This window comes from Macaca mulatta, chromosome 5 (genome assembly GCF_049350105.2).
Source record: "Macaca mulatta isolate MMU2019108-1 chromosome 5, T2T-MMU8v2.0, whole genome shotgun sequence".
NCBI classification, from domain to species: Eukaryota; Metazoa; Chordata; class Mammalia; order Primates; family Cercopithecidae; genus Macaca; species Macaca mulatta.
In genome coordinates this window covers 7349518-7375828 of record NC_133410.1, presented here as the reverse complement: position 1 = coordinate 7375828, position 26311 = coordinate 7349518, and the positions used below count along the sequence as shown (strand labels likewise).

At 44.6% G+C, this 26311-nt stretch overlaps 1 protein-coding gene across 11 annotated transcripts in view; it reads right to left on the bottom strand.

The window, feature by feature from the left end:
* The window catches only part of EVC2 (EvC ciliary complex subunit 2), a 184915-nt gene that overhangs the window by 132058 nt on the left and 26546 nt on the right, over positions 1-26311 (bottom strand). For 9 of the 11 annotated variants that reach the window (XR_013417755.1, XR_013417754.1, XR_013417756.1 and 6 more), the window contains exons 7-9: positions 26044-26097; positions 8439-8573; positions 6311-6450 (exon numbers count right to left, since the gene is read on the bottom strand). Coding sequence is in view for 4 of the 11 variants with exons in the window: in XM_078003153.1 (XP_077859279.1) it covers positions 6311-6450; positions 8439-8573; positions 26044-26097 (329 nt within the window). In the remaining 7 variants the exon portion in view is untranslated. The remainder of the gene's footprint in view (positions 1-6310; positions 6451-8438; positions 8574-26043; positions 26098-26311) is intronic. The other 2 variants (XM_078003155.1, XM_028848338.2) reach the window with 1 other exon arrangement.

Below are 26311 nucleotides of genomic sequence, written 5' to 3'. Positions count from 1 at the left end.
GCCCAGAGCAATTGATCTGGGACTCTGGCCTCCAGAACAGTGACAGGGTGAGTTTCTGTTGCGTGAAACCACCAAGGTCAGGGTCATTTGTTACAGCAGCCACAGGATACTAATATAGCTAAGTCCCTATCCCTCTCCCTCTCACCTGGAAAAGCTCTCCAGGCCAGCTCTGGTCCTGGCACTGGGGTAAGGTCAGCACTGCATCCCACTGTATAGATAAGGCAACTGGAGTCACCAACGCAGTAAGTGGCAGAGCTAGGACTCAACCCCAGCAGTCAGGCCTGGGTTTTAACCACTGGGCTCTATGCCATGCCCTCCAGTGGCCTCCATGCCTCCATCCAGACCACTGAGACCACTGCAGGTGAAGGCACCTCGTCCAGGCAGGGAGGCCCACCAGCCTCACATGGGCAGTCCATGCTGCTCAGCAAGTCTGGGTTTCTCTAGTAAGCCCCCTCCCCATGGTCAGGACTGTTTCACACTTTTCTACATTCCCACCTTTTCCTCCCCTGTTGTCCTCACCTTGAACTTCATTGAGAAGCATCTGACAGGTTCATCCCATGTTCTCTCCCCAAGTCACACACCTGCTACATCTACATAGACTCTGCCATCCTTCCTATCATGACAGATGATGGCCCAACTCTTGTCCAGTCCTTCCATCAAACAGAATCTCCCTGCAAGGGTGTCCCAGCCACAGGACATCCTTGGAAGAAGCTGGGTAGCCTGAAGGACCACATCACATCTGGAAACATGTTGTGTTGTCTTCTGGTTTCAGTAATGCTGCACCTCCTCCTAGTCTTTGCTATCAAGTACCTTATAGCCTCAAGTTTTCTCTGCAGGTGATTTTCAATTATAGCATTCCACCAAGTGTAATGTGTACCTACTGTGTAGTGGCACCTGCTGTGCCAGGCACTGTTGGAAGCACTGGGGATGAATCAGCAAGCAAGACAGAAGGTCCCTGCACTCACAGAACTTACTGCCCAGGTGGGTAAGACGAAATACAACAACATTAATTTGAAAACATAAGGTAGTTTCCGGCAGCCTTGAGTGTTGTGAAGAAAATTAGAATTTCAGGATAAAGAATGGAGGCAGTGTTGCTTCAGGGAAGGCCCCTCACTGGCTCTAATGACTCTTCAATCTCTGTGCCATCTACACCTCCCACCCTGGCCTGGTCCTCTTTTGAGTCCTCAAATGTCCACATCCCTTCCTACCTCCTATGCATGCTGCCCACTCCAAAATGCTCATCACCAGCTCTCAGCTTAACAAGCCTCCCTTAGAAGCATCCTCTCCAAGATTCTTTAACAGAGCCCCTTGTCCCTTCATAGCTCTGACCACAGTGTAGAATCAAAGAATTAGCAGTGTACGGAGTTGTGTGTGCTTGTGTAAGCTCTATAAGGACAAAAACCAAGACACTTGCTAGTGTCCGGCAAACGAGAGTCTTGGATCTACCACAGTGCTTGGTGCAGAAGGAGCCCTCGGCAAGAATCTGTTGGATTCATCAATCCATTAATTACTTTTTAAAAAGTACTGCATGCATGAACCAGCAACCCAATCAAAGAACAAGTGAACAAAAGAATCTTGGATGAGTTGTTTAATTTCTCTGGGCTTCAGGTTTTTAGAGATGAGGAACAAAATCATTTCTCTAAAGTGTTTACAACGAATAAAAAGAGTAGAAGTTGTAAAAATATACCATATGGTTGGCACATAAAAAACTACTAAACACACATATTTAAAAGCCTCAATTCGACAAATACTCATGAAACACTTACTTTGTACAAACACAATTTCAAGACAGTTTAGAGGCAATGTTGGTAGCATCCAGAAAGAGTCCTAAGCTTGTTCTAATAATAGAGGAAACAGACATAGATCTGAACTTCTTTTTTTGCCTTACTTTCTTTGACTCTCTGAAACATCTAAGCTCAGTCTTTTTAAAAAGCTGTTCGGTCAATAGAAGAAAAGATTGAAAACACTCAGGCCTAAGCCAAATCCATTACTACCTGTGTGACCTTAGGCAAAAATCAATAAGCCTTTCTGAACCTCAGCTTCCTGGTCTAAAACGGGAGAGTTGTGAGAATTAAATAAGATCACAGGCGAGAGGTGTGTGGAGTGGTCAGGCCTAGAGTAAGGCTGGAGCTAAAACACGATCAGCACTCCATGCCCCTAGAAGCTTCCAGAACCAGCTGGTCCTGCCTAGTTCCTCCTTCCTCCTAGTCCCAGCATGTGCTGAGACTGAGTCCACCTCCATTATAGCTACAGTCAAGGAGCCTGATAAAAATCAAAGGAAACAGTCCTTCCTCAAATCCTCTCTGTAAGACAGCCTATGAATAAGCAATGTAAAAACCACCACGCACACCTAGGAAATGCGCCTCGTCAAAAATAACTCAGCAGGATAGAGCAAAGTTATGGCTCTGATGGGGCTTGAAATGAGGGGGTAATCAAGTCACCTAATGGCATATTTCAAATCCCAGCTAAGCTTCATGTTAGAATTACAAATGGGATAACTGATTTGCCAGAGAAAAATGCTATTTTTAGTGGGGAGTGTATCACAGATTTCCACGCATACTAAGGTCCTGCCATTCTGAGTGACATTTTCTTTCTGGGAGCATCTAAGCAGGACTATACAGCAAGATGGAAAGATTAAAAGTAATTGGCAATGCTATAACTGAAAAAAAAAAAAAAAGACTGGGTTTCTAAAACTAGTGTCCAACCACAATGCCTGAAACAGAACTGGAGTTCAATAAATATTGAATGTGGGATGGGAGGGAGGATGGGAAGCTGGGGGAGAGGAAGACAGGAGTGAATTTAGCTCACAAACTGAACACTCTCAGTGCATGCTTGATAATCAATGCTAAACACTCTTCAGGCAAAATAAGACAAGCTCCCAAGGAAAATGAATATAAAATTCCAGAGGTGCAAGAACAAAACCATTATAAACTTCAACATTCCTATTGTACTCAAGCATCAAGACTGGCAAACCGCAGTGGCTGCTTATAATTTCATATAATGTAGGGATAAAGACTGGGCTTCTTATGCCCCATTACTTTTTGAATAAAAAACAAAGACAGGAGGATTAATACTTTCCTATTTTAAAGTACTAATTACTTTAATCGGAAAGTTATGGAGTACCACATACTTGCAAATTAAATATCCAGGTGCTGATTGCATGATCCAAATCTTTTCACTCTACTTGTCATTTTCATGTTTTGTAAGAAAACAGATTTTTAGCTCTGAAGTCATTTGATAATTAGCTGCTCACACCACTTAATATAGTAAGTGACATTTATGAACCTCTGCCAATAACTTCGCCTTCCACTGCTCGTCCATTTCTCCCTACTACTTCAGACAAGGTGGCAAATTTTAATTTGTAATCCTTGGCATTCTGATTAGGGAATTAAGTGAAAATGAAGAATGGCATCTGGATGGCTACACAAGGCTTAATTAACCAAGCCATACAACTGGCACCCAGAAACGGATGAATAAGCCCTGACTCCCCTCTTGGTACAAGGTCAGCCCTGCACTTACGAGGCTCCAGGCCTGGCTCTTCACCAGGCACCCAGTGAAGAAGGAGCACCCATTCAAACAAGAGGGGAGTCCCTTTCTTCTGAGAACAGTCATTGAGCTCACAAAGTGGAATGAGTCAGACATAGCGGGGCTCTTTCTCTCAGGCCAGTAGGTAGTTGCTCCTGAAAAGCATGACACAGAGCTGCTTCTGGTTCTACCTAGGATCTACGTATTTGTGTCACAGGACACCATTTCTCGGACCCAGGGAGGATCAGGAAGCTGCTCAGTTTTGCTCCCCAGGTCTCCCATGTTCAGTATGCTTTCAATTTTCTTGAGAAAGACTCAAGGAAGGGCAAATCACCCTGACCACTTCTCTTTAGGGTCTGCTAATCTGACCAGGGCTCACAGCAGCTATTCGCATAAGGACACGTCCCTATCACAAGTCTCTTTCACATCATTACACATGACAGTATCCCGAGGCTCTAGGTTATGGGTTCCCTGTTTGAGAGATGAGAAAACTGGGCTCAGAGAACGTCTGTAAATTATAAATGTGCCTGAGCCTAAACAGTGAGGAAGCTCAAGTCCCATTCTTCACTCACCAGATGTATTGCTGTGGGTAAACCTCTCAACCTAGCTGAGCCTCAGCTGCTTTGACTGTCAAACACTGAAAATAAGATGCCATACCAAAAAGCAGTATGATGAGCACCAAATTAAATAAGGGGTGTGCACATTTCTAAAAGTGACATAAACATAAGGTATTTTATCTGAAAACATAAGGCATTATAGTTTATCGTTATCTTGATGATTCCAAATTCCCAGAAATTACCCTCCAGTGGGCAGTGAGTGGGCAGAGAGCTACAAATCTTGAACCTAGAATAAAAAAGGTTTCCTGTAAATGACATCCAATACGAAGAGTTCACATTTGGCCCCATTATTAATCATCAGCAGTCTAACAAAAAGCATGTTAAAATAAAAATAATCAGATACAACCAAATAAGAATTTGATCTGGGAGAAATGAAGCCCAGCTTTGAATGATCTCAATCTCTGATTGGATTAATATAATCCATAATTATGCTACTAGCCTCTTAGAAGAAGATAACATCACCCTCGTCCTCAGATTGTCTTTTCAACTTCATATACAATGTCTAGCACATATTAAAAAATACACAGAGATATGAGACAAGAAAACATGATCAAACACTGAGTGTATGCCAGATAACAGACACAGAATGAGGGTACAGATAATAACGTCTTCAGACAGCGACTTTAAAACAATTTTGTTTGAGAGTAAATCAAAAAAATAAGATTGAGATTTTTGGCCAAAAAAAAGGAAAATTAAAGAAAACATAAAGAAGTCATCTTAAATATCTGTTGAAAGGAAAAAAGGAATGGTAAGGCCATGCTGATGAACCTTATCTAGTTAAGGTTACCTATTAGACTGTGAACCATGTGTCCATCCAGGAGAAATCTTGGACAATGATTAAGAGCCTGGACCACGGAGCAGATGATCTGAGTTTAAAACCTGACCCTATCATTTACTAGTATACGCCCTTGGGCAAGTGACTTAACCTCTCTCAAGTTCTCATCCATAAGATGTTACAGAGAGCAATACCTACTTCATAGGCTTGTTAAGAGGATTATATGAGTTAGTTCTGTAAAGTTCTTAAACAGTGTCTGGCACTATCTGCTATTGCACATAGGAAGTATGATGTTAATATTCATTAACTACATAAGAAGAACTGAATTCAGTTCAGCATACAGTCACATCACCTGTTCTGGCCTTTCTCCCCTGCTGCCTCTTCTTTATTTTCTATACTTAATACCCCAATCTGCACATCAGCCACACTTGGCTACTGACATCTCACCAAACGCACCTTGCTCCTTTCACATCCTTACATCTGCCCTTTCTTTCCTCTGTCTGAAAATCGTTTCCACGCTTAATCAATTTGGAAAGCTTCTTCATAAGCTTTCAGAATCAATTCAGATTCTCTCCCTCTTAACTGAGTACTAGACTTAATACCTGGATGATGAAATAATCTGTACAACAAACTCCTGTGACATGAGTTTACCTATATAACAAGCCTACACACATATCCCTAAACTTAAAAGTTAAAAATAAATAAAAAATTTTTAAAAAAATAATTAGTTCAGCCCGGGCATGGTGGCTCACGCCTGTAATCCCAGTACTTTGGGAGGCCGAGGCGGGCAGATCACGAGGTCGGGAGATGAAGACCATCCTGGCTAACACGGTGAAACCCCGTCTCTACTAAAAATACAAAAAAATTAGCCGGACGTGGTGGTGGGCGCCTGTAGTCCCAGCTACTCGGGAGGCTGAGGCAGGAGAATGGCGAGAACCCGGGAGGCGGAGCTTGCAGTGAGCCGAGATCGCGCCACTGCACTCCAGTCTGGGCGACAGAGCGAGACTCCATCTCAAAAAAACAAAAAAAAAAGTTCAATGCCACCTCCTCTGGGAAGCATTTCTATGACTTTCTCAGAAGTAATTACTTCTTCTTCTGTGCTCTGCCAGCCCTGACCCTCCCATTAGCATGGTAGTCACCCAATTTTGTGGTCACTTCTGTTTATGTTTCAGTCTTTCCCACTAGATCAGACTTCCTTAGAGCAGGAAGTATGGCTTCTACACTTCTTTTCCTAGATGCCAAACATTCAGTGCATAGCCGTTGTTGAATTATGACTACAGAGTGACAAATGATTAACTGAATGAATGAAATATACTCAGTGTTTGGTCTTACGTCACTGTCATTAAAACATTCATCACATCTGTGGAAGTATAATGGGATTTAGAATTCTTACTCTTCTAAGGCTTGAAGCATGCTACCAGGGTCCTCGGAAGACAGAATGTCTATCATTTGGTCGTTAAGGGAAAGGTCCTCATTCACGCCATCAGCTGAGGTGAACGGCAAGGGTTCCAGCTTGCTGTCGTACTGCCAAACCTTCAGGAGAATTGCAGAAATAATAATTGATTGGGCCTTCTTGTAAATTCCATGTGCTGAGAGAGCCAGGAGGGAAGGCCAGGGGTCTGCAGACAGAGTACCCAATCAGCCACACCACTGGAAACACGGTAAACTGAGACAAACTTTTGCAAATGTCCCTGAGCCTCCGTTTTCTCTGCAAAGAAATGGGATCGTAATTCCAATAGCCCTGCGTGAGGACATTGTGTGAGTAAAGTGGAACAATGGAAAGAAAGAACTTTTCAACCTGTAAGACCTATAAAATATTTCACTGTCATCATCTTTATCATTATCAGGTAGAGGAGACCTCACAACGGGTATGGTGGACCTTGACATCAGAGATCTGGTTGGTTTCTAATCAGAATACAGGATTGGGCGGGGCATGGTGGCTTACACCTGTAATCATAGCACTTTGGGAGGCTGAGGTGGGTGGATCACTTGAGGTTAGGAGTTTGACACCAGCCTGGCCAACATGGTGAAACCCCGTCTCTACTAAAAATACAAAAATTAGCCAGGCGTGGTGGCAGGCGCCTGTAATCCCAGCTACTCAGGAGGCTGAGGCAGGAGAATCGCTTGAACCCAGGAGGTGGAGGGTGCAGTGAGCCAAGATTGTGCCACTGCACTCCAGCCTGGGCGACACAGGTGAGACTCTGTCTCAAAAAAAATAAAGAAAAAGAATATAGGACTGTGAGCTGGAAGTGACATTAAAGATAACTACGCCCAACCCTCTGATTGGATAAGAGATAGATCTGTTTCGTCTCCAATATCATTAACACTGCAAAAATGCATGATAGTTATAGCTAACCTATACTAATTCTTGTCCCTGTGGCAGATATTATTTTCAGTGCTTTCCTTGTGTTATCATGAAGCTGTTACAACAAGGAAGTGTTGGTGCCCCCACTTTACAAATAGGAAAACTGAGGCTCACAGAAGTGAAATAACGTTATTGAAGGCCACACAGCTCAAAAGAGTCTGGTTGATTTTTGATCCCAATCCAACTCTGCAGGCTGCCTTCTGTTTTACAGCAGACCACTGACCACTACTATGCTGGCAAAAAAATAAAGAAAAATGTGAAAAGAGTTCATTCTGCGATGCCAGGAAATAAGTACTGCAAGGGTCTTTAGGCCTTAAATCAAATTCATACTCTTGCTTCCCTCTGTGCAGTTCTCATGATCTGCCCTAATCTCTGGGAAATGAATCCTGCTCCGACATCAAAGCAGCAGGGTGTGTTTAGTTCCTCTGATTGATAACAGCTTTGGGAGAATCAGTACAAGGTCTGATTAGATGGGCCGTTTTTCTTCTCACTTTTGCCCGCCAAGGAGACTGTGGGCTGACCTCATTTTGAAATGACAATCCTCTCCTCCAAGAAGCAGGGACAAAATGCATAACAGGCTCCTCACCTAGGCTGGGGTGGAATTTTCAGCCTCCAGGGAGAGGGGGTCCCCAGAAGCTGGGTCCCAGCCTGTGCCTGGCCATGTTAAGCAAGTTGTTTAACCTCATGGACCTCAGTGTTTTCAAGCTAAAGTGAGGGAGAAAGATGACATATGTTCCTGCCAAGGTGGTGCACCTCTGGGTGACAATGAGTCACAGCAGGGGCCCTTGCATAGTTGGTTCTTTGCCATGTCCCCTCCTTGAGCACTGCAGTGCCCACCAACCCAAGACCCACCAGCCAACACCCCCAGTCCTTCCCTGAACGGTTCATCCCGTCACCCCACACACATCCCATCACCCACACTCATCCCGTCACCCCACATGCATCCCGCCACCCCACACACATCCCGTCACCCACACTCATCCCGTCACCCCACACACATCCCGTCACCCACACTCATCCCGTCACCCCACACGCATCCCGTCACCCCACACGCATCCCGTCACCCCACACGCATTCTGTCACCCACACGCATCTTGTCACCCACACTTCAACCTCACATCCACCATCTTCCAAACCACCCTCAGGGCAGACTCACCCGATGTCTGGTGAGCATGCTTCCCTTCAGACACTGATAGTGAACCATGAGGAAGAGGGCAGCCCAGGTCAGCACAAGGGAGAGGAGGAAGGCAATGAAGAACCCCGCTGCATGGAGGCCGTGGTGCGGCAGAACCTGTGGAGACAAGAGGAGAGCAGGATTCATGCATGGTCAGACTGCAGGTCTCCCAGGCCACACAGATGATCCAGTGTCAGAGTAGACCAAGCAGGGAGCCAGGGGACTCACTTGCATTTGAGTCCCGCTCTGCCAGCTGCCAGCTGGCTGCCTAGAGGCCCTCACTGGTCCTCTCTGAGCCTGAATTTCCTCAGTGCTTGACAAGTCTTTCAAAGAAAGATCTGAGGGGGCCGGGCGCGGTGGCTCAAGCCTGTAATCCCAGCACTTTGGGAGGCCGAGACGGGCGGATCACGAGGTCAGGAGATCGAGACCATCCTGGCTAACCCGGTGAAACCCCGTCTCTACTAAAAAACACAAAAAATTAGCCGGGCGAGGTGGTGGGCGCCTGTAGTCCCAGCTACTCAGGAGGCTGAGGCAGGAGAATGGCATGAACCTGGGAGGCGGAGCTTGCAGTGAGCTGAGATCCAGCCACTGCACTCCAGCCTGGGCGACAGAGCAAGACTCTGTCTCAAAAAAAAAAAAAAAAAAAAAAGACCTGAGGCATGGTGATTTGCACACAATAGTGCCATCCAGCCCCAAGCCTAGTGCCATCCAGCCCCAAGCCTAGCACATCACAGACACTCAAGAACGTTAAGTTCCCAAATCAAATACATGATAATCCGAAGGATTCGTGGCATTTTTTGAGAATCATGGGCAGAATTTTGCAAAGGCCAGAGGAAGAACCCATGGCACCCTCACCTTCCCACTACACTCTATAACTTTAAATAATTAAACCCCAAGTTTTATGGTATTACACTTAGAGAAAATCTCTTGTCTTCTGACTAGTGAGATTAGTGGCCCACACTTAACTCCACCCCTCCTTCCCTGCTTCTGCCTTCCAGCATTTATTAGGTTTATAACATATATATTTTGTTCTGCAACCAGAATTCTGATTATTGTTTATAGGTTAATTCCAGCAACTATAAATTTTAAAAGACAGTATTATTATGATTAGGCAAATGTTGCTTACTGCAGAGTAAAGTAATTGGATCCAATCCTGTGTCACTAAATATCTGCCCCTCAAAGGAGTATGTTCCTAATTCAGTCCCTTTTCTCACACTTGATCAATGATTTCAAATCAGGCTACATTTTTAGTTTGCTTCAGTGTGAATTAGCATTTCCTTGTGTGACTTTTTGTTTTTCCTGAAGTTTTTCACGGCCTATCTTTTTTCTTCCTAGCATAAACCCATGTTCTTAATAATACTATCTGTTACAGGGAGTCAAATTTACTTTTTCTTAAAGTCATCATTCCCAGAGTTCTTTGACTTTCTGATTTAATCAGACCTGGCTACTTTCTAGGTTTTCTGGTATCATAGAGAGATTTTCTTTTTCTTCACTGCCTTCTATATTGTCACAGCATTACTCATTGAAGAAAAACTATTTCTTGGATCCGATTTCTTCCTTTTTCTTGGATAATTCTTTATTATTTTGATGAAGTATCCTAAGTATCTATTTATTCTCAAGTAAGTTTGTTTAGAGAAGATATTCTTTTCTCACATCTAGCAATACTGTCACTTAGTTCTCAGTTTGATTGATAGTATGGCTGGCTACATAATTCAAGGCTCAAAATAACTTTCCCTCAAAATGCTGATGGTGCCACTCCACTGTCTTCTGACAGAAGTGTGCCTGATAACCTTTTGGAAGGATCTGTTTTTGTTTTCTGGGTGCTTTTTAAGATTTCCCCCTTTTCCCTATAGTTCTGAATATCCTACCATTTAAAAGAAGATTTTTGAATACATTTCTAATAATATATAAAAAGGCTTATATACTAATGTAACTTTGCAAAAAAATACATACAGTATAATCTCCATTTCATTAAAATAAAAATAATGTGCATATATACATATACTTGTGTAAATTATAAAGAAAATCCTCCAGAATTTTATTTGAATGTAATTTCTTGACGTTTTTCACTTTCTTTATGCTTGTTTTCTAATATTTCTACAACGGGTATGTATTACTTGTGTAATAAGAGACAATAATTATTTTTACTACTATTATGATGATGATTATAAAAAAATGTAAAGGCAACTTTGATAGATGAAAATCACCCAGACTGCTGAGGCTTTGTCAACCCAAATCACAACTCCACTTCTTCCTATTTTCAATCCTGCTCCTTTCCGTTTCCTTTTATAGGGGGTCACTGATTGTACCAAGGGTCCCCAAGGCCACCTGCATACAATCCCACTCACAAGTATGGTTTATTACAGCAAAAAGATACAAAGCAAAGTCAGAAAAGGGAAGAATGTAGTAAAGTCCAAGGTAAACAAGACACACGCTTCCAGACTCCAGAGGAGTCACAAAATACGTGCTTAATCCCCCCAGCAAGGGGTTGTGACAACTCATGTGAAATGTTTTCTACCAGGGAAGCTCATTAGGTACTCAGTGTCCAGGGTTTATATTCAAGGCTGATCACATAGGCACCCTGGCATGTACCAAAATTTCATACTCCAAGAAAAACAGCAAGTAATCAGCATAAACTATACTATATGTAAAAAACAGTTCAGGCACAGGGAGCCATTCTTATCAGTTTTCAGAAGATGGGAATCCTGAAATTCAAGTTTCCAGTCACCAGCCCAGGATCAATCTTGTAAGCAAGTTTTTCTAAGGATAGCAGCCTCCAGCTGGATATGCTAATTCTTCTCTGCACAATGGAAAGCATATTATACCCCAAACTCTGCATCAGCATCTGTCTCCAGAAAAGCCAACCTGTGACAATTAGTTTAATTTAAAATGACTCCAGACCACAGGCCACCGAATGTTTTGTTTAGGAGCTAGAAGACAATTAGCCTATTCCTCATTCTTGTGGCCACAATGCAGATTGTAGTCAAGGTTACATTTTTTCTGACAGACCAATGAGGCCACCGTGACCTTCTAGACTGTCAAAGTTAAGTTAGGTCAAAAATAGGAGCTTCAGTTCAAATGTTTATTGAAACCTGAATCGAAGTGTGATGTCACTTATAACTTGCCTTTGATAAATCAGCCTCTGTCCACAGAGGCTGTTATCAGAGACTATCAGAGAACCAATTATGTTTTCTTGCTCTAACATCCTCCTGATCCTAAATCTTGAATTTTGATTAGCACCAAAATGAAATCCAAGTACTCCATTTGTTCTGGACATGTCCCTCTGTTCCCTGAGCCCTGACTGTGTACGTACTAGACAAGAAAAGAATCGATAAGCTGAATAAACATAAATAACATTGCATGGAGGTTATGTCAAAATACTGATGGAAAGGAAACTAAAAAAAATCTGTCTGTAAAAGAACACAGTAGTTAAAGATCAGCAATCTGTTTTCAAGATTGTTAATCCCCTTTACCTTCAAAGAAGGCAAAAATTTGTCTTTTCATCTTTGAGAAGAAGGAATGGGAGGTAAAGGGGATTAACACTTTCAATCACCTACAATACACCAACCTCTGGGCGAGGTAAATGTAGTGAGTTGAGTTGAGTTGTGCCCTCCAAAAAGACATGTTGAAGTCCTAACCTCAATACCTATGAACGTGACCTTATTTAGAAATTTTCTTTGTAGATGCAGTCAAGTTAAGATGAGGTCATACTGGGTCACAGTGAGTCCTAAATCCAATGATTGTGTCTTCACGAGGAGAGGGAGATTGTAGACACACACAGAGAAGATGGCCATGTAAAGATGGAGGCAGATACTGAGTGATGCAGCTATAAGCCAAGGATTTCAAGGAATGTCAAGGATTTCTGGAGCCACCAGAAGGTAAGAGGCAAAGGAAGATGTTTCTCCAGGGTCTTTAGAAAGAGCATGGCCCTGCCTGCCAACACCTTAATTTCAGAATTCCAGCCTGCAGAACTGTGAGAAAATTAAATTGTTGTTTTAAGGTACCAAGCTTGTGGAGATTTATTATGGCAGCCTGAGGACACTAACACAATGCTTCATAAACTTTATTTCATTCAATCTTCTGTAATCCCCTGGAACACGTATCATCCCTGTTCTACTGATAGACAAATGGAGATGCAAAGAGATTAAAAAATTAATTGAAGTTCACAGCTAAAACAGAATTAGCTCTGCTGGACTCCAATGTCTACGTTTGCCCCACTAAAGCTGGACACTACTTACTGTCCAGGGGGCTGCATGTTTTTCTAAAATGTTTTTAATCCTAATCTCCCATACCATGGTAGAAGTTAGTTGTATGATTGACATTACATATGGGCAGCATCACTCTACTGTAAAAGGCAGGAAAAGAACTCTCTCGTATGTTCCTTCCCCCTTCTGTCTCCCTGCCTCCCTCCTTCCTACTTCATGAAGTGGAAATGGACAGCTGAGTCAGGCTACCTCAAATCTCTTCCTCTTTCCACTTCCACCTTCTAAATCCACATCTTGAGATCTTCCTTTCATTTTGCCACAAGGGCATTGCCAAGAGAAACTGAAAAGTAGAGGTACTGTGGGCAGTTCAGTGGAGCAGGGTATAGATCAATGCTTAAAGTATCAACACAGTTGTGGGAATGGAAGCCTGGATCTAGGAAGAGGGAAAAACCAGAGCCAGTTCTGCAGATCCCATCACCTTTCACCCCCTTCTCTTACAATTCCTGCTTTCTGACACCAAGTGACAAGCAAACCTAGGCAGAGCCTACCTCCATGGGGCAAACCCACTCATGACCCTCACTTTCTTAATTTATCTGTGTTGTTAAATTACGCTAGGCCCTGCCCTGCCTACAATGCCTCTACTCTTCAATCTTCCTCAATGAAGAATGACCAAAGAAGAGTAAAATCTCAATATGTAATTTTATGAGGAGAAGGCTCCACATAATCACTACCATCACTATAATCATCACCAACATTAACATTACCACCATGATTATCAACATCATCAATATCCCCATCATCACTATCTTCACTATCACCATAATGATCAACATCTTCATTAACACCATCATGATCACCATCAGCAGCAGCATCACCATCAAATTCATCATCACCATCACCATCACCACCATCACCATCGCCACCTTCATTATCGACATCATCAATATCTCCATCATTTTCATCTTTACCATCACTATCAACAGCATCATGATCACTATCAGCAGCATCACCATCAAATTCATCATCACCATCACCACCATGACCATCACCACCATGACCATCACCACCACATTATCAACATAATCAATATCCCCATCACCATCATCTTCACATTGGCCAAAACCACCATCACTATCAACATCATCAATATCACCATCACCATCATCTTCACCATCACCATCACCACCATCATTGTCAACATTAACAATAGCCCAATCACCTTCACCATGACCATCACCACCATCATTATCAACATCATCAATATCACCATCACCATCATCTTCACCATCACCATCAACACCATCATCAGCAGCATCACCATCAAATTCATCATCACCATCACCATCAGGACCACTACCACCATTACCATAGCCACCATCATTATCAACATCAATATCTCCATCACCACCATCATTATCAACATGATCAATATTCCCATCACCATCATCTTCACATTGGCCAAAACCACCATCACTATCAACATCATCAATATCACCATCACCATCATCTTCACCATCACCATCACCATGATCATTGTCAACATTAACAATAGCCCAATCACTTTCACCATGACCATCACCACCATCATTATCAACATCATCAATATCACCATCACCATCATCTTCACCATCACCATCAACACCATCATCAGCAGCATCACCATCAAATTCATCATCACCATCACCATCAGGACCACTACCACCATTACCATAGCCACCATCATTATCAACATCAATATCTCCATCACCACCATCATTATCAACATGATCAATATCCCCATCACCATCATCTTCACATTGGCCAAAACCACCATCACTATCAACATCATCAATATCACCATCACCATCATCTTCACCATCACCATCACCATGATCATTGTCAACATTAACAATAGCCCAATCACTTTCACCATGACCATCACCACCATCATTATCAACATCATCAATATCACCATCACCATCATCTTCACTATCACCATCAACACCATCATCAGCAGCATCACCATCAAATTCATCATCACCATCATGACCAGGACCACTACCACCATTACCATAGCCACCATCATTATCAACATCAATATCTCCATCACCACCATCATTATCAACATCATCATCACCACCATCATTGTCAACATTATCAATATGCCAATCACCTTCACCATGACCATCACCACCATCATTATTGACATCATCAATGTCTCCATCACCATCATCTTCACCATCACCATCACCATCATCATCAGCAGCAGCATCAAATTCATTATTACCATCACCACCATGGCCACCACCACCATTACCATAGCCACCATCATTATCAACATCATCAATAATCCCATCACCATGATCTTCACCATGACCATCACAATCACTATCATCATCATCAATATCACCAGCACCATCATCTTCACCCCCACCACCATCAATGCCATCATGACACCATCAGCAGCAGCATCACTGTTACCATTGTCCTTTCAGAGAACATGTATTATGCAGATACTAAGCACCAGGGATGGATCCAAGTGCTTTACATGTATTAATCCATTTAATCTCCATAATAATACTCTGTGATGGGAACTATTTTAACCCCCACTTTATAAATTATAATGTCATTGTAGAAATAAGCTTTTAAAATGGCCCAAGGTCACAGAGAGAGTAAGTAGTAGACCTGAGACTCACATCCAGCAGCTGAGGTTAGTGGCCTTCACACCCCACCTGCCTCTCCTAGGCTGGCCCTTTATCAGGAGCCCTGCATCGAGCCATCAAGGGTTTGTGCCACTGTTAACACTTTCATTCCCACTCTGGGTATGCAGCTCACCTTTTGGGGGTGAAGGAGTAGCAGCAAGGCAGATTTTGGAACTCCTGAGTCTCTGGCCAAAAGCCTTCCTAATCCTTTCAAACTTTAATTTTGAATTTTGTCCAGACCAGGCTTTATTCCCCTTTCTTTTATTTCTTTCTTCCTTTCCCTCTCTCCCTCCCTGCCTCTCTCCCTCTCTCTCTCTCTTTCTTTCTTTCTTTCTTAGATGGAGTCTTGCTCTTGTTGCCCAGGCTAGTGTAATGGCACAATCTCGGCTCACTGCAACCTCCACCTCCTGGGTTCAAGCGATTCTCCTGCCTCAGTCTCCCAAGTAGCTGGGATTACAGGCACCTGCCACTATGCCCAGCTAATTTCTGTACTTTTTGTAGAGATGGGGTTTCACCATGTTGGCAAGGTTTGTCTTGAACTCCTGACCTGATAATTCGCTGGCCTCAGCCTCCCATAGTGCTGGGATTACAGGCATCAGCCACCACGCCTGGCCTCAAGCAACATTTTAAGTGCATAATTCTTACATCCATTTCACATGCGCAGAAACCAAGGTTTCCTATAATTTTGTTTCCCTGAAACTCTCTATTGAAGTGGACACATCAAGTGGGCTGCCAGGACTTACTCCGTGTCTGGATATGACATTACACCTGCCTGACTCACAGGAGTCAATGGAGCCCTGTACTGGGTGCTGGAAGAACAAGGAGGAACCAAAGCCAGGCCCTGCTCAAGGAGCTCACGTCCCACAGAGGAATGAACAGGCAGGCAGATGCTGATGCCACAGTGTGTCTGGGCTGAGGCTGGGGAGCCTGGAGGACTCGGGGAGAGGGGGGAGCTCCTCTCTTAGCTCAAAGGACAGGAGAAGGCTTTCCAAGAGGTGATCCAGTGGGCAGAGGAGAATGAGCTGGGCCAGGGGGAGGGCGAGCTTCGAGAAGGACTGGCCTGAGCAGGGCCTGAAGCTGGCAAGAGAAGCAACCCCAGCCCAACGGGGCCTTTGAGAGCACATTAGGGATTTGCTGTGTCATCCTAAGGGAATCAGGGGAACAACTGAGAGGCTTTAAGCCATGAAGAAACATGGTTAGATCAGTATTTTAGAAAGATAACTCCGGCCGCCTTATGACTTCAGCCTGGAGGAAGGTAAACCTGGATGCCAAGAGAGAAATGGGGGACATGAAAAGAGGCTGCAGGAGGCAACAGGACACGCCAGCAAAGACCATGGACTTTGGCCTTTGATGAGGGTTCAACTCTTAAATCCACCCTCTTCCACACTGTGGGAGGCTGGGTCTCCCCAGCTCTGAGAGGCAACAGGTCAAAAACAGAATTACCATACAACCCAGCAATTTCACCCCCAAGCACATACTCCAAATAATTTAAAACAGGTATTCAAACAAAAATCTGTTCTCGAATGCTCACAGCAGCACTGTTCACAATAAGCCAAACGTCCTGATGAATAAAGAACATGTGTATATCCATAAAATGGAATATTATTCGGCCATAAAAAGCAATGAAGTTCTGGTGCATGCTACAACATGGAGGAACACTGAAAACGTGATGCTAAGTGAAAGACGCCAGACACAAAAGGACACATACTGTGTGATTCCGCTTATCTGAAATGTACAGGGTCGGCAAATCCAGAGATAGAAGCAGAGGAGTGGTTGCCAGGGGCTGGGGGAGAAGGAAATGGGAAGTCACCAGTGGGCACCAAGTTTCCTTCCAGAGGTGAAAATGTTCTGGAAGCAGACAGTGGTGATGGCTGCACAACACTGTGAAAGTAGTAACTGTCAATAACAGTAAATGTTATGCTGTGTGTACTTTACCACGCACACACAAACAGTGCCTAATGTTTAGGGTTATGGTACACAGAAGTCAGTAAATCTGAGCCACTATTACTACTACTGTTATTGGCTGGTGGGAAGGGTACAGACTAGGAGACAGAGTCAATGGAGTGTTGTGATGGAATGGATATGTAAGAGGCCAGACACAGGAGGAGCCAACAATGTCCCTGAATCCAGCTCAGGGGACGGGATGCTGGTAGCACCCACCGCTGCAGTGACAAGTCCAGAACCGGAAGTGGCTGAGAGCACCAGAATCAGCTCCACGTTAATCATACTTCTGAGAATCCCTTAAACATGCTGCAGCCAAACTCCACTGAGAATCACTGTAAGTTCAGATTCCAAAGAGCATCTTTACCTTAAACTTCATTGTCTAAGAATAAAGAAAAAGATGGTTATCCCGGCTTCCCATCCCCTAGAGTCTTCCTTACTTTCCTTCTTGTCTCTGGAAAAGAATCATCCACGATTACCACCCCTTTAATCACATATTAGCAGGAGCAGATGCCTTTGATGAATTCTGTCACTGCATTTATGAAGAGCGATGCTGGATAAACAGGCCTTTCAAAATGAATGCTTTAAATGCTCAGAATTCAACACCAAGTTACAAAAGCCTGATGAAGAATTGTTTACGGAGTTTGACTTCAATTATGTACTAAATATATTCATAGCCTTGTGGATGGCGAGATGCGAACATGTTAACAATGGTTCTCCCTGCTGGTGGGATTACGGCATGAAGCTATTTTATTCTTCCAACTTTTCTGTATATGGAGGGTGGTGGTAAGGAGAGGACATTTCTTCAAAATGCCCATAGTGGCCTTATATTAAATCCCACCCACCCAACCCTTCAAAACACAGAAAATGCTTGATGAACATGGGAGATGACGAATGTTTTCTCTGGAATAGAGTCTGCGAATCATTTACTTGAAATCTTTTACTTTGAGCTTGAGACCCAAGAAGCAGAGGGGTGAGTGGCTTGCTGGCCCTTGTCACACAGTCCTTGAGGGGCAGTCCTGAGGGCAAAGAGACCCTTGGCCTCCCAGCTGATAATTCTGGCAAGACTGAGATGTCAAAGGTAATCACAGGCAGAGACAATCACACCAACGCAGCTTTGCTAATTTACCAATCTAGCGAATAGCATCTGGAGTAGAGAACGCATCACACAGCATGATTCTGACTGCAATGGTGTTGAGTTCTGAACCTGGCCAGTTTCCAGAGCCTCTCTGGACCGGAGGTTTTTACTCTAAAATGAGAAAGTGGGACTAGATAACCTTTAAGGTCTCTTCCAGTTCAACAATTTTATTCTGATGTCAACAAAAATGGATTAAGTGCCATCCAGAGGACTAATCTCAACTTCACACAGTGCCAGGCTTTAATAAATGATCCAATGCATAGGACCGCAGCCAAGGGTACAACTAGCTGGCCAGGGGAGGGCTAGGGCATCACAGAGTGCAGATGCTGGTCAGGGTCCAGCAGGAGGTTTATAAGTTACCCAAAGAACAGGTAAGATAAGAACAGCATGTGCAAAACCAGAGCGTAATGGAAAACAAAGGCACCCAGTGGCCCTGGGAGATGGTTAGCAGGGATCAGCTTTCCTGACGGATCCTGAATGGGGGCCCCTCAAGAATAGAAAGCAGGCACGTTCATGTTTTAGGGAAGACCACTCCAGCGTGGACAATGGGTTGGGTAGGGAGTAAAACTGGAGGCACAAAGGATAGGACGCTGGGGCAGTCATCAAAACAAAAAATGCAGGTTAGGGCAATGGTTAGTGGGCTTGGAATGTCCACGGAGAAGGCAAAAATGATAACGTGCAATTGTGTGCAAACCCCCAAGCCTACAAATCCAACTCACAGGCACGTGATTTTGCCTACAGAGTGACACGGGCCGCCACTGTGCTTCAAGGGCACCTCGTAAGCCTCATTTTTGGGAAATTATCATACCATAGATAGCTGTCTATTGTGGCCTTCCATCTCTTATAAATTAATATTAAGATTCTCTTTATATATTAAAAACATTAATCTTTTGTCTCTTACGTATATTACAAATATTTCCCCAAGTTACTCATTTATCTTTCTGAGTGCAGTTTTTAAATGTAAAGTTTGCAACTATGTGTACCTAAATCCACAGTTTTCTCCAGATCATATCCTATTAGCCCATATTTACTTTTTACAAATTGTTATATTTACTTAGATTTTAATCTAATTAGGAAACTCATTTTTGTCTTTCTTTCAAAAGACCCAGTCAGTTGTTACTAAATTCATGGATGATACATCCTCCTTCTCCCATTGGTTTAAAACATATGTGTAGATGTGTGTGTAGATTTTATCTTTTGTTCCACTGGTCTGATGTTTCTTGTAGCAGTCAAATGCTGCATTACTGTAGCTTTGTAATATTTTTTTTTTTTGAGACGGAGTCTCGCTCTGTCACCCAGACTGGAGTGTAGTGGCCGGATCTCAGCTCACTGCAAGCTCCGTCTCCTAGGTTTACGCCATTCTCCTGCCTCAGCCTCCGGAGTAGCCGGGACTACAGGCGCCCGCCACCTCACCCGGCTAGTTTTTTTTGTATTTTTTAGTAGAGATGGGGTTTCACCGGGTTAGCCAGGATGGTCTCGGCCTCCTGACCTTGTGATCCGCCCGCCTCGGCCTCCCAAAGTGCTAGGATTACAGGCTTGAGCCACCGCGCCCGGTGCTTTGTAATATTTTTAATATCTGCTAGGGTAAACCCTCCCACATTACTCTTCATTTTCAAAACCTTCCCATCTGGGTTCATAATTTATATTTTCAGGTGAAACTATTTTTTTCACATCCCCTCCAAAGTCCCATTAAAATGAGTATTGGAGGCTGGGCGTGGTGGCTCATGCCTGTAATCCCAGCACCGGGAGACTGAGGTGGGTGGATCACCTGAGGTCTGCAGTTCAAGACCAGCCTGACCAACATGGTGAAACTCCATAGCTACTAAAAATACAAAATTAGCTGGGCCTGGTGGTGGGTGCCTGTAATCCCAGCTACTCAGGAGGCTGAGGCAGGAGAATTGCTTGAACCCGGGGGGCAGAGGTTGCGGTGAGCCGAGATCGTGCCATTGCATTTCAGCCCGGGCAACAAAAGCGAAACTCCATCTCAAGAACAACAACAACAACAACAACAAAATTAGTATTGGAATTGCACTCTGAATGAATTGGGGTACCATAACAATTGGTTTAAATGTCTCTCTCTGATTAGACCTGAGATCCTGGCAGCAGAACACTGCAACCTGTTCTCTTGGTGCCTGGCACAGTACCCGGTCCTTTCATGGGCACATGTGATGAACACAGAAGGGGCTATCTAGTGCCATCTGAGACCTGCACTCAATGTGTGATTCTCATTTTCTCTCAAAAAGACAGTACTCTCATCCAGGAGACAGAAAGGGGAAGACAACTTCTTGAGAAAAAATGAGAAACAATTTCTTGGGGCCTCATTTTCCTTGGCTGACATGTGTCAGTTTCACCCTCAGGGAAGTAACAGGAAATTAAGGAGATAATGGGGTGGGGTAGCTCCCAAATGCGGGAGAATCTCTATTTACACGATGGAAGCCTCCCGTCTTTACTCTGTATTTTTAAACTGCCTGATGCACACATCAGGGGCGCTGCCACCCTCCTGGCGAGCTCATCCTATTCATCACCACCACACCTGTCTGGTGTAACTCCACAGTCTCTGCAGGATCCCCTGTCAGCCCTGCTGGAACACACGCCATGACTGCCACAGCCTTGCCTCACCCTTATGTGTGTGTCACCCAGCAGTGCTTGGTTCATGCCTGTCCGGCAGTCAACACTGGCTTAACCTAGAAGTCAGATCTTCAGCTGCTCCTTCCCCAACTTTAATTAAATCTTACCTTCAAGACCCAATTGAATTCTTCCTCCTCCAGGAAGCCTGCCAGTCCACCCAGCCCATGGAGTTCTCTCTCTCTCTGCTGTCAGTGTCCATGGTGCAAGCAATCTATATTTCAGGTCACAAACTCACAAATTCAGCCAGTGCTGTGCATTCTTCGGTCCTTTTTTTCCATTTACTGCCTCGGTGTGAGGGTGGGGATGGTGGGTGACAGGCAACCCGAGTGTCCACGCTGCTGCACGCTACATTACTTCCTAGAATCTTGCACTGAGCCTGACATACACTTATAGCACCTGTGTGACCCCGATGGGCATTGGAGCATGAGACCCTGATGCAAAACATTCATTGTCAGCATCACAGAACACTTGGCACAGCTGTGTTGTTCTCATGTGTAACTAATAATAATAATACTGACGATGATAACAGCTGATGTTTATGGAGCCCTCACAGTGCCGGGCACTGTGTTGAGTGCTTTACATCCCTTGATCCATTTACCTCAACAACCATCCTGTGAAGTGAATATTGTTATTACTCTCATTTCACAGTTGGAGAAACTGAGGCCCTCAGAGGTATGTGATGTGCCCAAGGTCACATGCAATCAGTGAGGGACAGGGATTCAAAGCCAGGCCTTACGGTCCAAGAGTCTGCTGGGCTCACACAATACCACAGGGCCACCCTGTGCGTACACCTCTCCCCACTCAACAGGGAGCTCCCTGAATGTGGTCCACAGCCTGGGGGCGCCTGTCCTGGGGGCCGATGTGGCTGAAATTCAGCGCCAGTTCCAAGGCCAGGACTTGCATCCACAGGTTTGCATCCCAGGGGGCAACTATTCCTCTTTCTCCTGAAGGCAACATGCAGGTGACGGGAAGCCCGGAAGACCTGGGCATGGCTCAATTCCATCCACAAGTGAGTCTGCGGCAGCGGGGAAGGGCTCGCAAATACCCTTACATGAGTGTTCTCCGCCTTTTATTACACTCATGCAGCGACCAGCCACCTCCTCCTGAGCAGCAATCATCGTCATTGATGACAACAAGCTCCATCATGGGATATTTACCTGCTGAGTGCCATCTACAATGTACCGCGCAGTGGGGGACATGGGTGAATCCGACATGGCCTCACCCGCCAGGAGCTCACAGACCAGCAGGGAGACTTGTTACCAATGCACCTGACAGCCCCACTAAACCGAACACTCACCTAAGGCCAGCCTTGTACTTTCTCTTCATCTCTTCTGTGCAGGACTCTGGCTCTCTGGGAGGCGGTATGGCCCAGTGCCTGATGGCAGGGATCCGGAGCCAAACTGCTGGGGTTCAAATCCTAGTCCTGCCACTTACTAGCCATGCAGAAAAGAGTTAACATCTTCAGCCAGAGACTGGCATCCTCTGAAAGCCCTTCCTGTAGGGCTGGGCCTCAGCGGATGTCTGGGAACATGGATTTTGGGAGGGTTTCCACTATTTTCTGGTAAGAGTGGCTCTCTGCTTTCAAACTGTCTGTGCAAACAGTGTGGCTTAGGCCGAGCACCTGCTTTTCTTCTGGGAGTCTGGAATCCTGGTGTACGCCAGGCAGAGAGTGCCTACGTGGCCAGCCCCCAGTAAAAATTCTGGCACTGAGTCTCTAAGGAGCTTCCCCGGTAGACAATACTTCACATGTGTTATCACAACTCATGCTGGGGGAATGAAGCGTACCCTCCATGACTCTGCTGGGAGAAGACTCTTAAAACTTGCAGGTGATTTTCTCCAAACTTCTCCCCATGCAACTTTTCCCTGTGCTGATTTTGCTTTGTATCTTTTCATAGTAGTAAGTCACAGCAGTGGGTACAACTACAGGCATGCATCACCTAACAATGAAGAGATGTTCCTAGAAATGCATTGTTAGGTGATTTCCTCATTGTGCAAACATCACAGAGTGACTTACGCAAACCTAGATGATCTAGCGGACTACACACCTAAGCTCTATGGTATAGTCTATTCCTCCTAGGCTACAAACCTGTACAGGATGTTACTGTACTGAATACTGTCGGTAACTGTAACACATGCTAAGTATTTGTATATATAAATAGATCTAAGTATAGAAAAAGTACCAAAGCCTGTAATCCCAGCACTTTGGGAGGCCGAGGTGGCCGGATCACTTGAGGTCAGGTGTTCAAGACCAGCCTGGCCAATGTGGTGAAATGCCATCTCTACTAAAAATATAAAAACTAGCTGGGTGTGGTGGTGGGTGCCTGTAATCCCAGCTACTCAGGAGGCTGAGGCAGGAAAATCGCTTGAATCTGGGAGGCAGAGGTTGCAGTGAGCTGAGAACGCACCACTGCACTCCAGCCTGGGCGACAAAGCAAGACTCTGTCTAAGAAAAAAAGAAACAAAGAAAGAAAAGAAAAATACGTATAAAAGAAAAAAAAATACACTTGTATAGGAAATTTACCGTAACTCGAGCTTGCAGGACTGGAAGTTGTTCTGGGCGAGTCAGTGAGTGAGTGGTGAGTGAATGTGAAGGCCTAGGGTATGATTGTACACGACTGTAGACTTTAGAAACACTGTACCCTTAGGCTACACTACATTTATTTATTTATGTTGAGACAGGCTCACTCTGTTGCCCAGGCTGGAGTGCAGTGGCATGATCTCGGTTCACTGCAACCTCCACCTCCCAGGTTCAAGCAATTCTCATGTCTCAGCCTCCCGAGTAGCTGGAATCACAGACATGCACCATCTTGCTCAGCTAATTGTTTTTGTATTTTTAGTAGAGACTGGTTTAGCCGTGTTGGCCAGGCTGATGCTGAACTCCCGGCCTCAAGTGATCAGCCCACCTCGGCCTCCCAAAGTACTGAGATTACAGGCATGAGCCACCATGCCTGGCCACTAAATTTATTTTTAAAATATATGCTGTGCAGGTTTCTTCAGTAATAAGTTAATCTTAGCTTACTGTAACTTTTTATATTTTATTTTAGTTTACTTTAAGTTCTGGGATACATACGCAGAACATGCAGGTGTGTTACACAGGTGTACATGTGTCGCGGTGGTTTGCTGCACCCATCAACCTGTCATCTAGGTTTTAAGCTCCACATGTAATTGCCTTTGCCCCCCACCTCTCGACAGGTTCCAGAGCGTGATGTTCCCCTCCCTGTGACTTTATTACCTTTGTCGTTTTTTTTTTTTAACATGTTGACTCTTTGGTAATAACACAGCTTAAAACACAAATATGCCGTACAGCTGTACAAAAATAGATCCTTTCTTTATATCCTTACTCTGTAAGCTTTCTATATTTTTAAGGTTTTTCTTTTTAAAAAAAAACTTCTTAAACTTTTTTGTTAAAAACTAAGACACACGCACATTAGCCTAGTCCTGTACAGCGTCAGGATCATCAATCTCACTGCCTTCCACACTGACACCTTGTCCCCCTGGAAGGTCTTCAGGGGCAGTAACAGGCATGGACCCGTCATCTCCTAGGATAACAAGGCCTTCTTCTAGAATCCCTCCTGACGGGCCTGCCTGAGGCTGATTTCTAGGTAAGCTTATTTTGGATTTGACCAGTGGAAGCAATACACTCTAAAATAACAATAAAAAATATGTATAGTAAATATGTAAACCAGTAGCATAGTCTTTTATTGTCATTATTATTTTTTTTGAGACGGAGTCTCGCTCTGTCACCCAGGCTGGAGTGTAGTGGCATGATCTCCACTCACTGCAAGCTCCGCCTCCCGGGTTCACACCATTCTCCTGCCTCAGCCTCCCGAGTAGCTGGGACTACAGGCGCCCGCCACCACGCCCGGCTAGTTTTTTTTGTATTTTTAGTAGAGAGGGGGTTTCACTGTGTTAGCCAGGATGGTCTCAATCTCCTGACCTCGTGATCCACCCACCTCAGCCTCCCAAAGTGCTGGGATTACAGGTGTGAGCCACCACGCCCGGCCAAGTATTATGTTTTGGACATAATTGTATATGCTAGACTTTTTACGATTGGCAGCACAGTAGGTTTCACACCAGAATCACCAAACAGCTGAGTAAACACACTGTGTTACAATGGATGTTACACAATCACATGATCATTAGGTGACAGGAATTTTTCAGCTGCATTGTAATCCTATGGGACCACCTTCATATATGCAGTCCACTGTTCACCAGAATGTCATTATGTGGTGCGTGACTGTACATGTAAGTCCCGTGAGTCACCCTAGAGAATCATCGAAACTGGGGGTGGGTACTGGGGACTCTGACATTCTAGCCATGGGATCTTGAGCAAATTACTTGACTTTAATGTGCCTCGGTTTCCCCATCTGAAATGGCAGAGATTTTAAAATAGAATATGTCTCACAAGACTGTGGTGAAGATGATGTAATTCCACATATGTAAATTGCTCGGAATGCCTGGCACCCAGTAGGTGTTTAAGAAACGTGAAGTGTTGTTACCTGCTGAATTAACACTCAGTTAATACATGAACGAGTGAACCTGTGAGATGCAAATGATTAAACTGAAGAACAGAAATGGAGAAGTATTAATGGTGAACAGCAGAAGCAGAGAGACCCACCCACAGACTGCAGGCTTTGGGAAGATCTGGGAAAACACAATGTCACCAGCAGCTTGACCTAGGGGCAAACACTGGGAACAGGTAGGAGCACAGCTGGACAGTAGCACAGACAAGCAGTGGAACCTCAGCCTGTCCAGCCCATGGCCCACCTGCCTTGCCCAGGTGGAGGGTCGTCCAGGGAAACCAGTCAGATAGCCTCAGGGCACACGGGGGACCCAAGAGACAGCAGAGTCCCAGCCTCAACGCATAACTGGGGGTCCAAGGCCAGCAGCCGCCCCTCCCCATGGCTCCAAGGATAGGCAGGACCCACATGGCACAGGTGTGAAGAGACACAGATAGAAGGCAGGGGGTGCTCAGGGCATGTCATGTTTCCTACCGTTATGCTTTCTTCTGCTGTTATGGAAAAAAGCGCTTTCAGCTGTGTTCTGTTCTAGAAGAGGAAAAAAAAAAACGCTTTCAGCAACAGTTTGGGGTCTGACACACGGGGTAACATTTGGTGTGATTTCCAACCTGCCAAGCCTGGAGCTATAATCAGCCCTAACTGCTGCACAGGTCAGAGCTTGTCAAGGTCTCACTGTCAGGGGGAAGGGCATGTGGGGATAGGATCCCTCCCTCTCTACCGGAGGCTTTGTGAAATCCAAGCA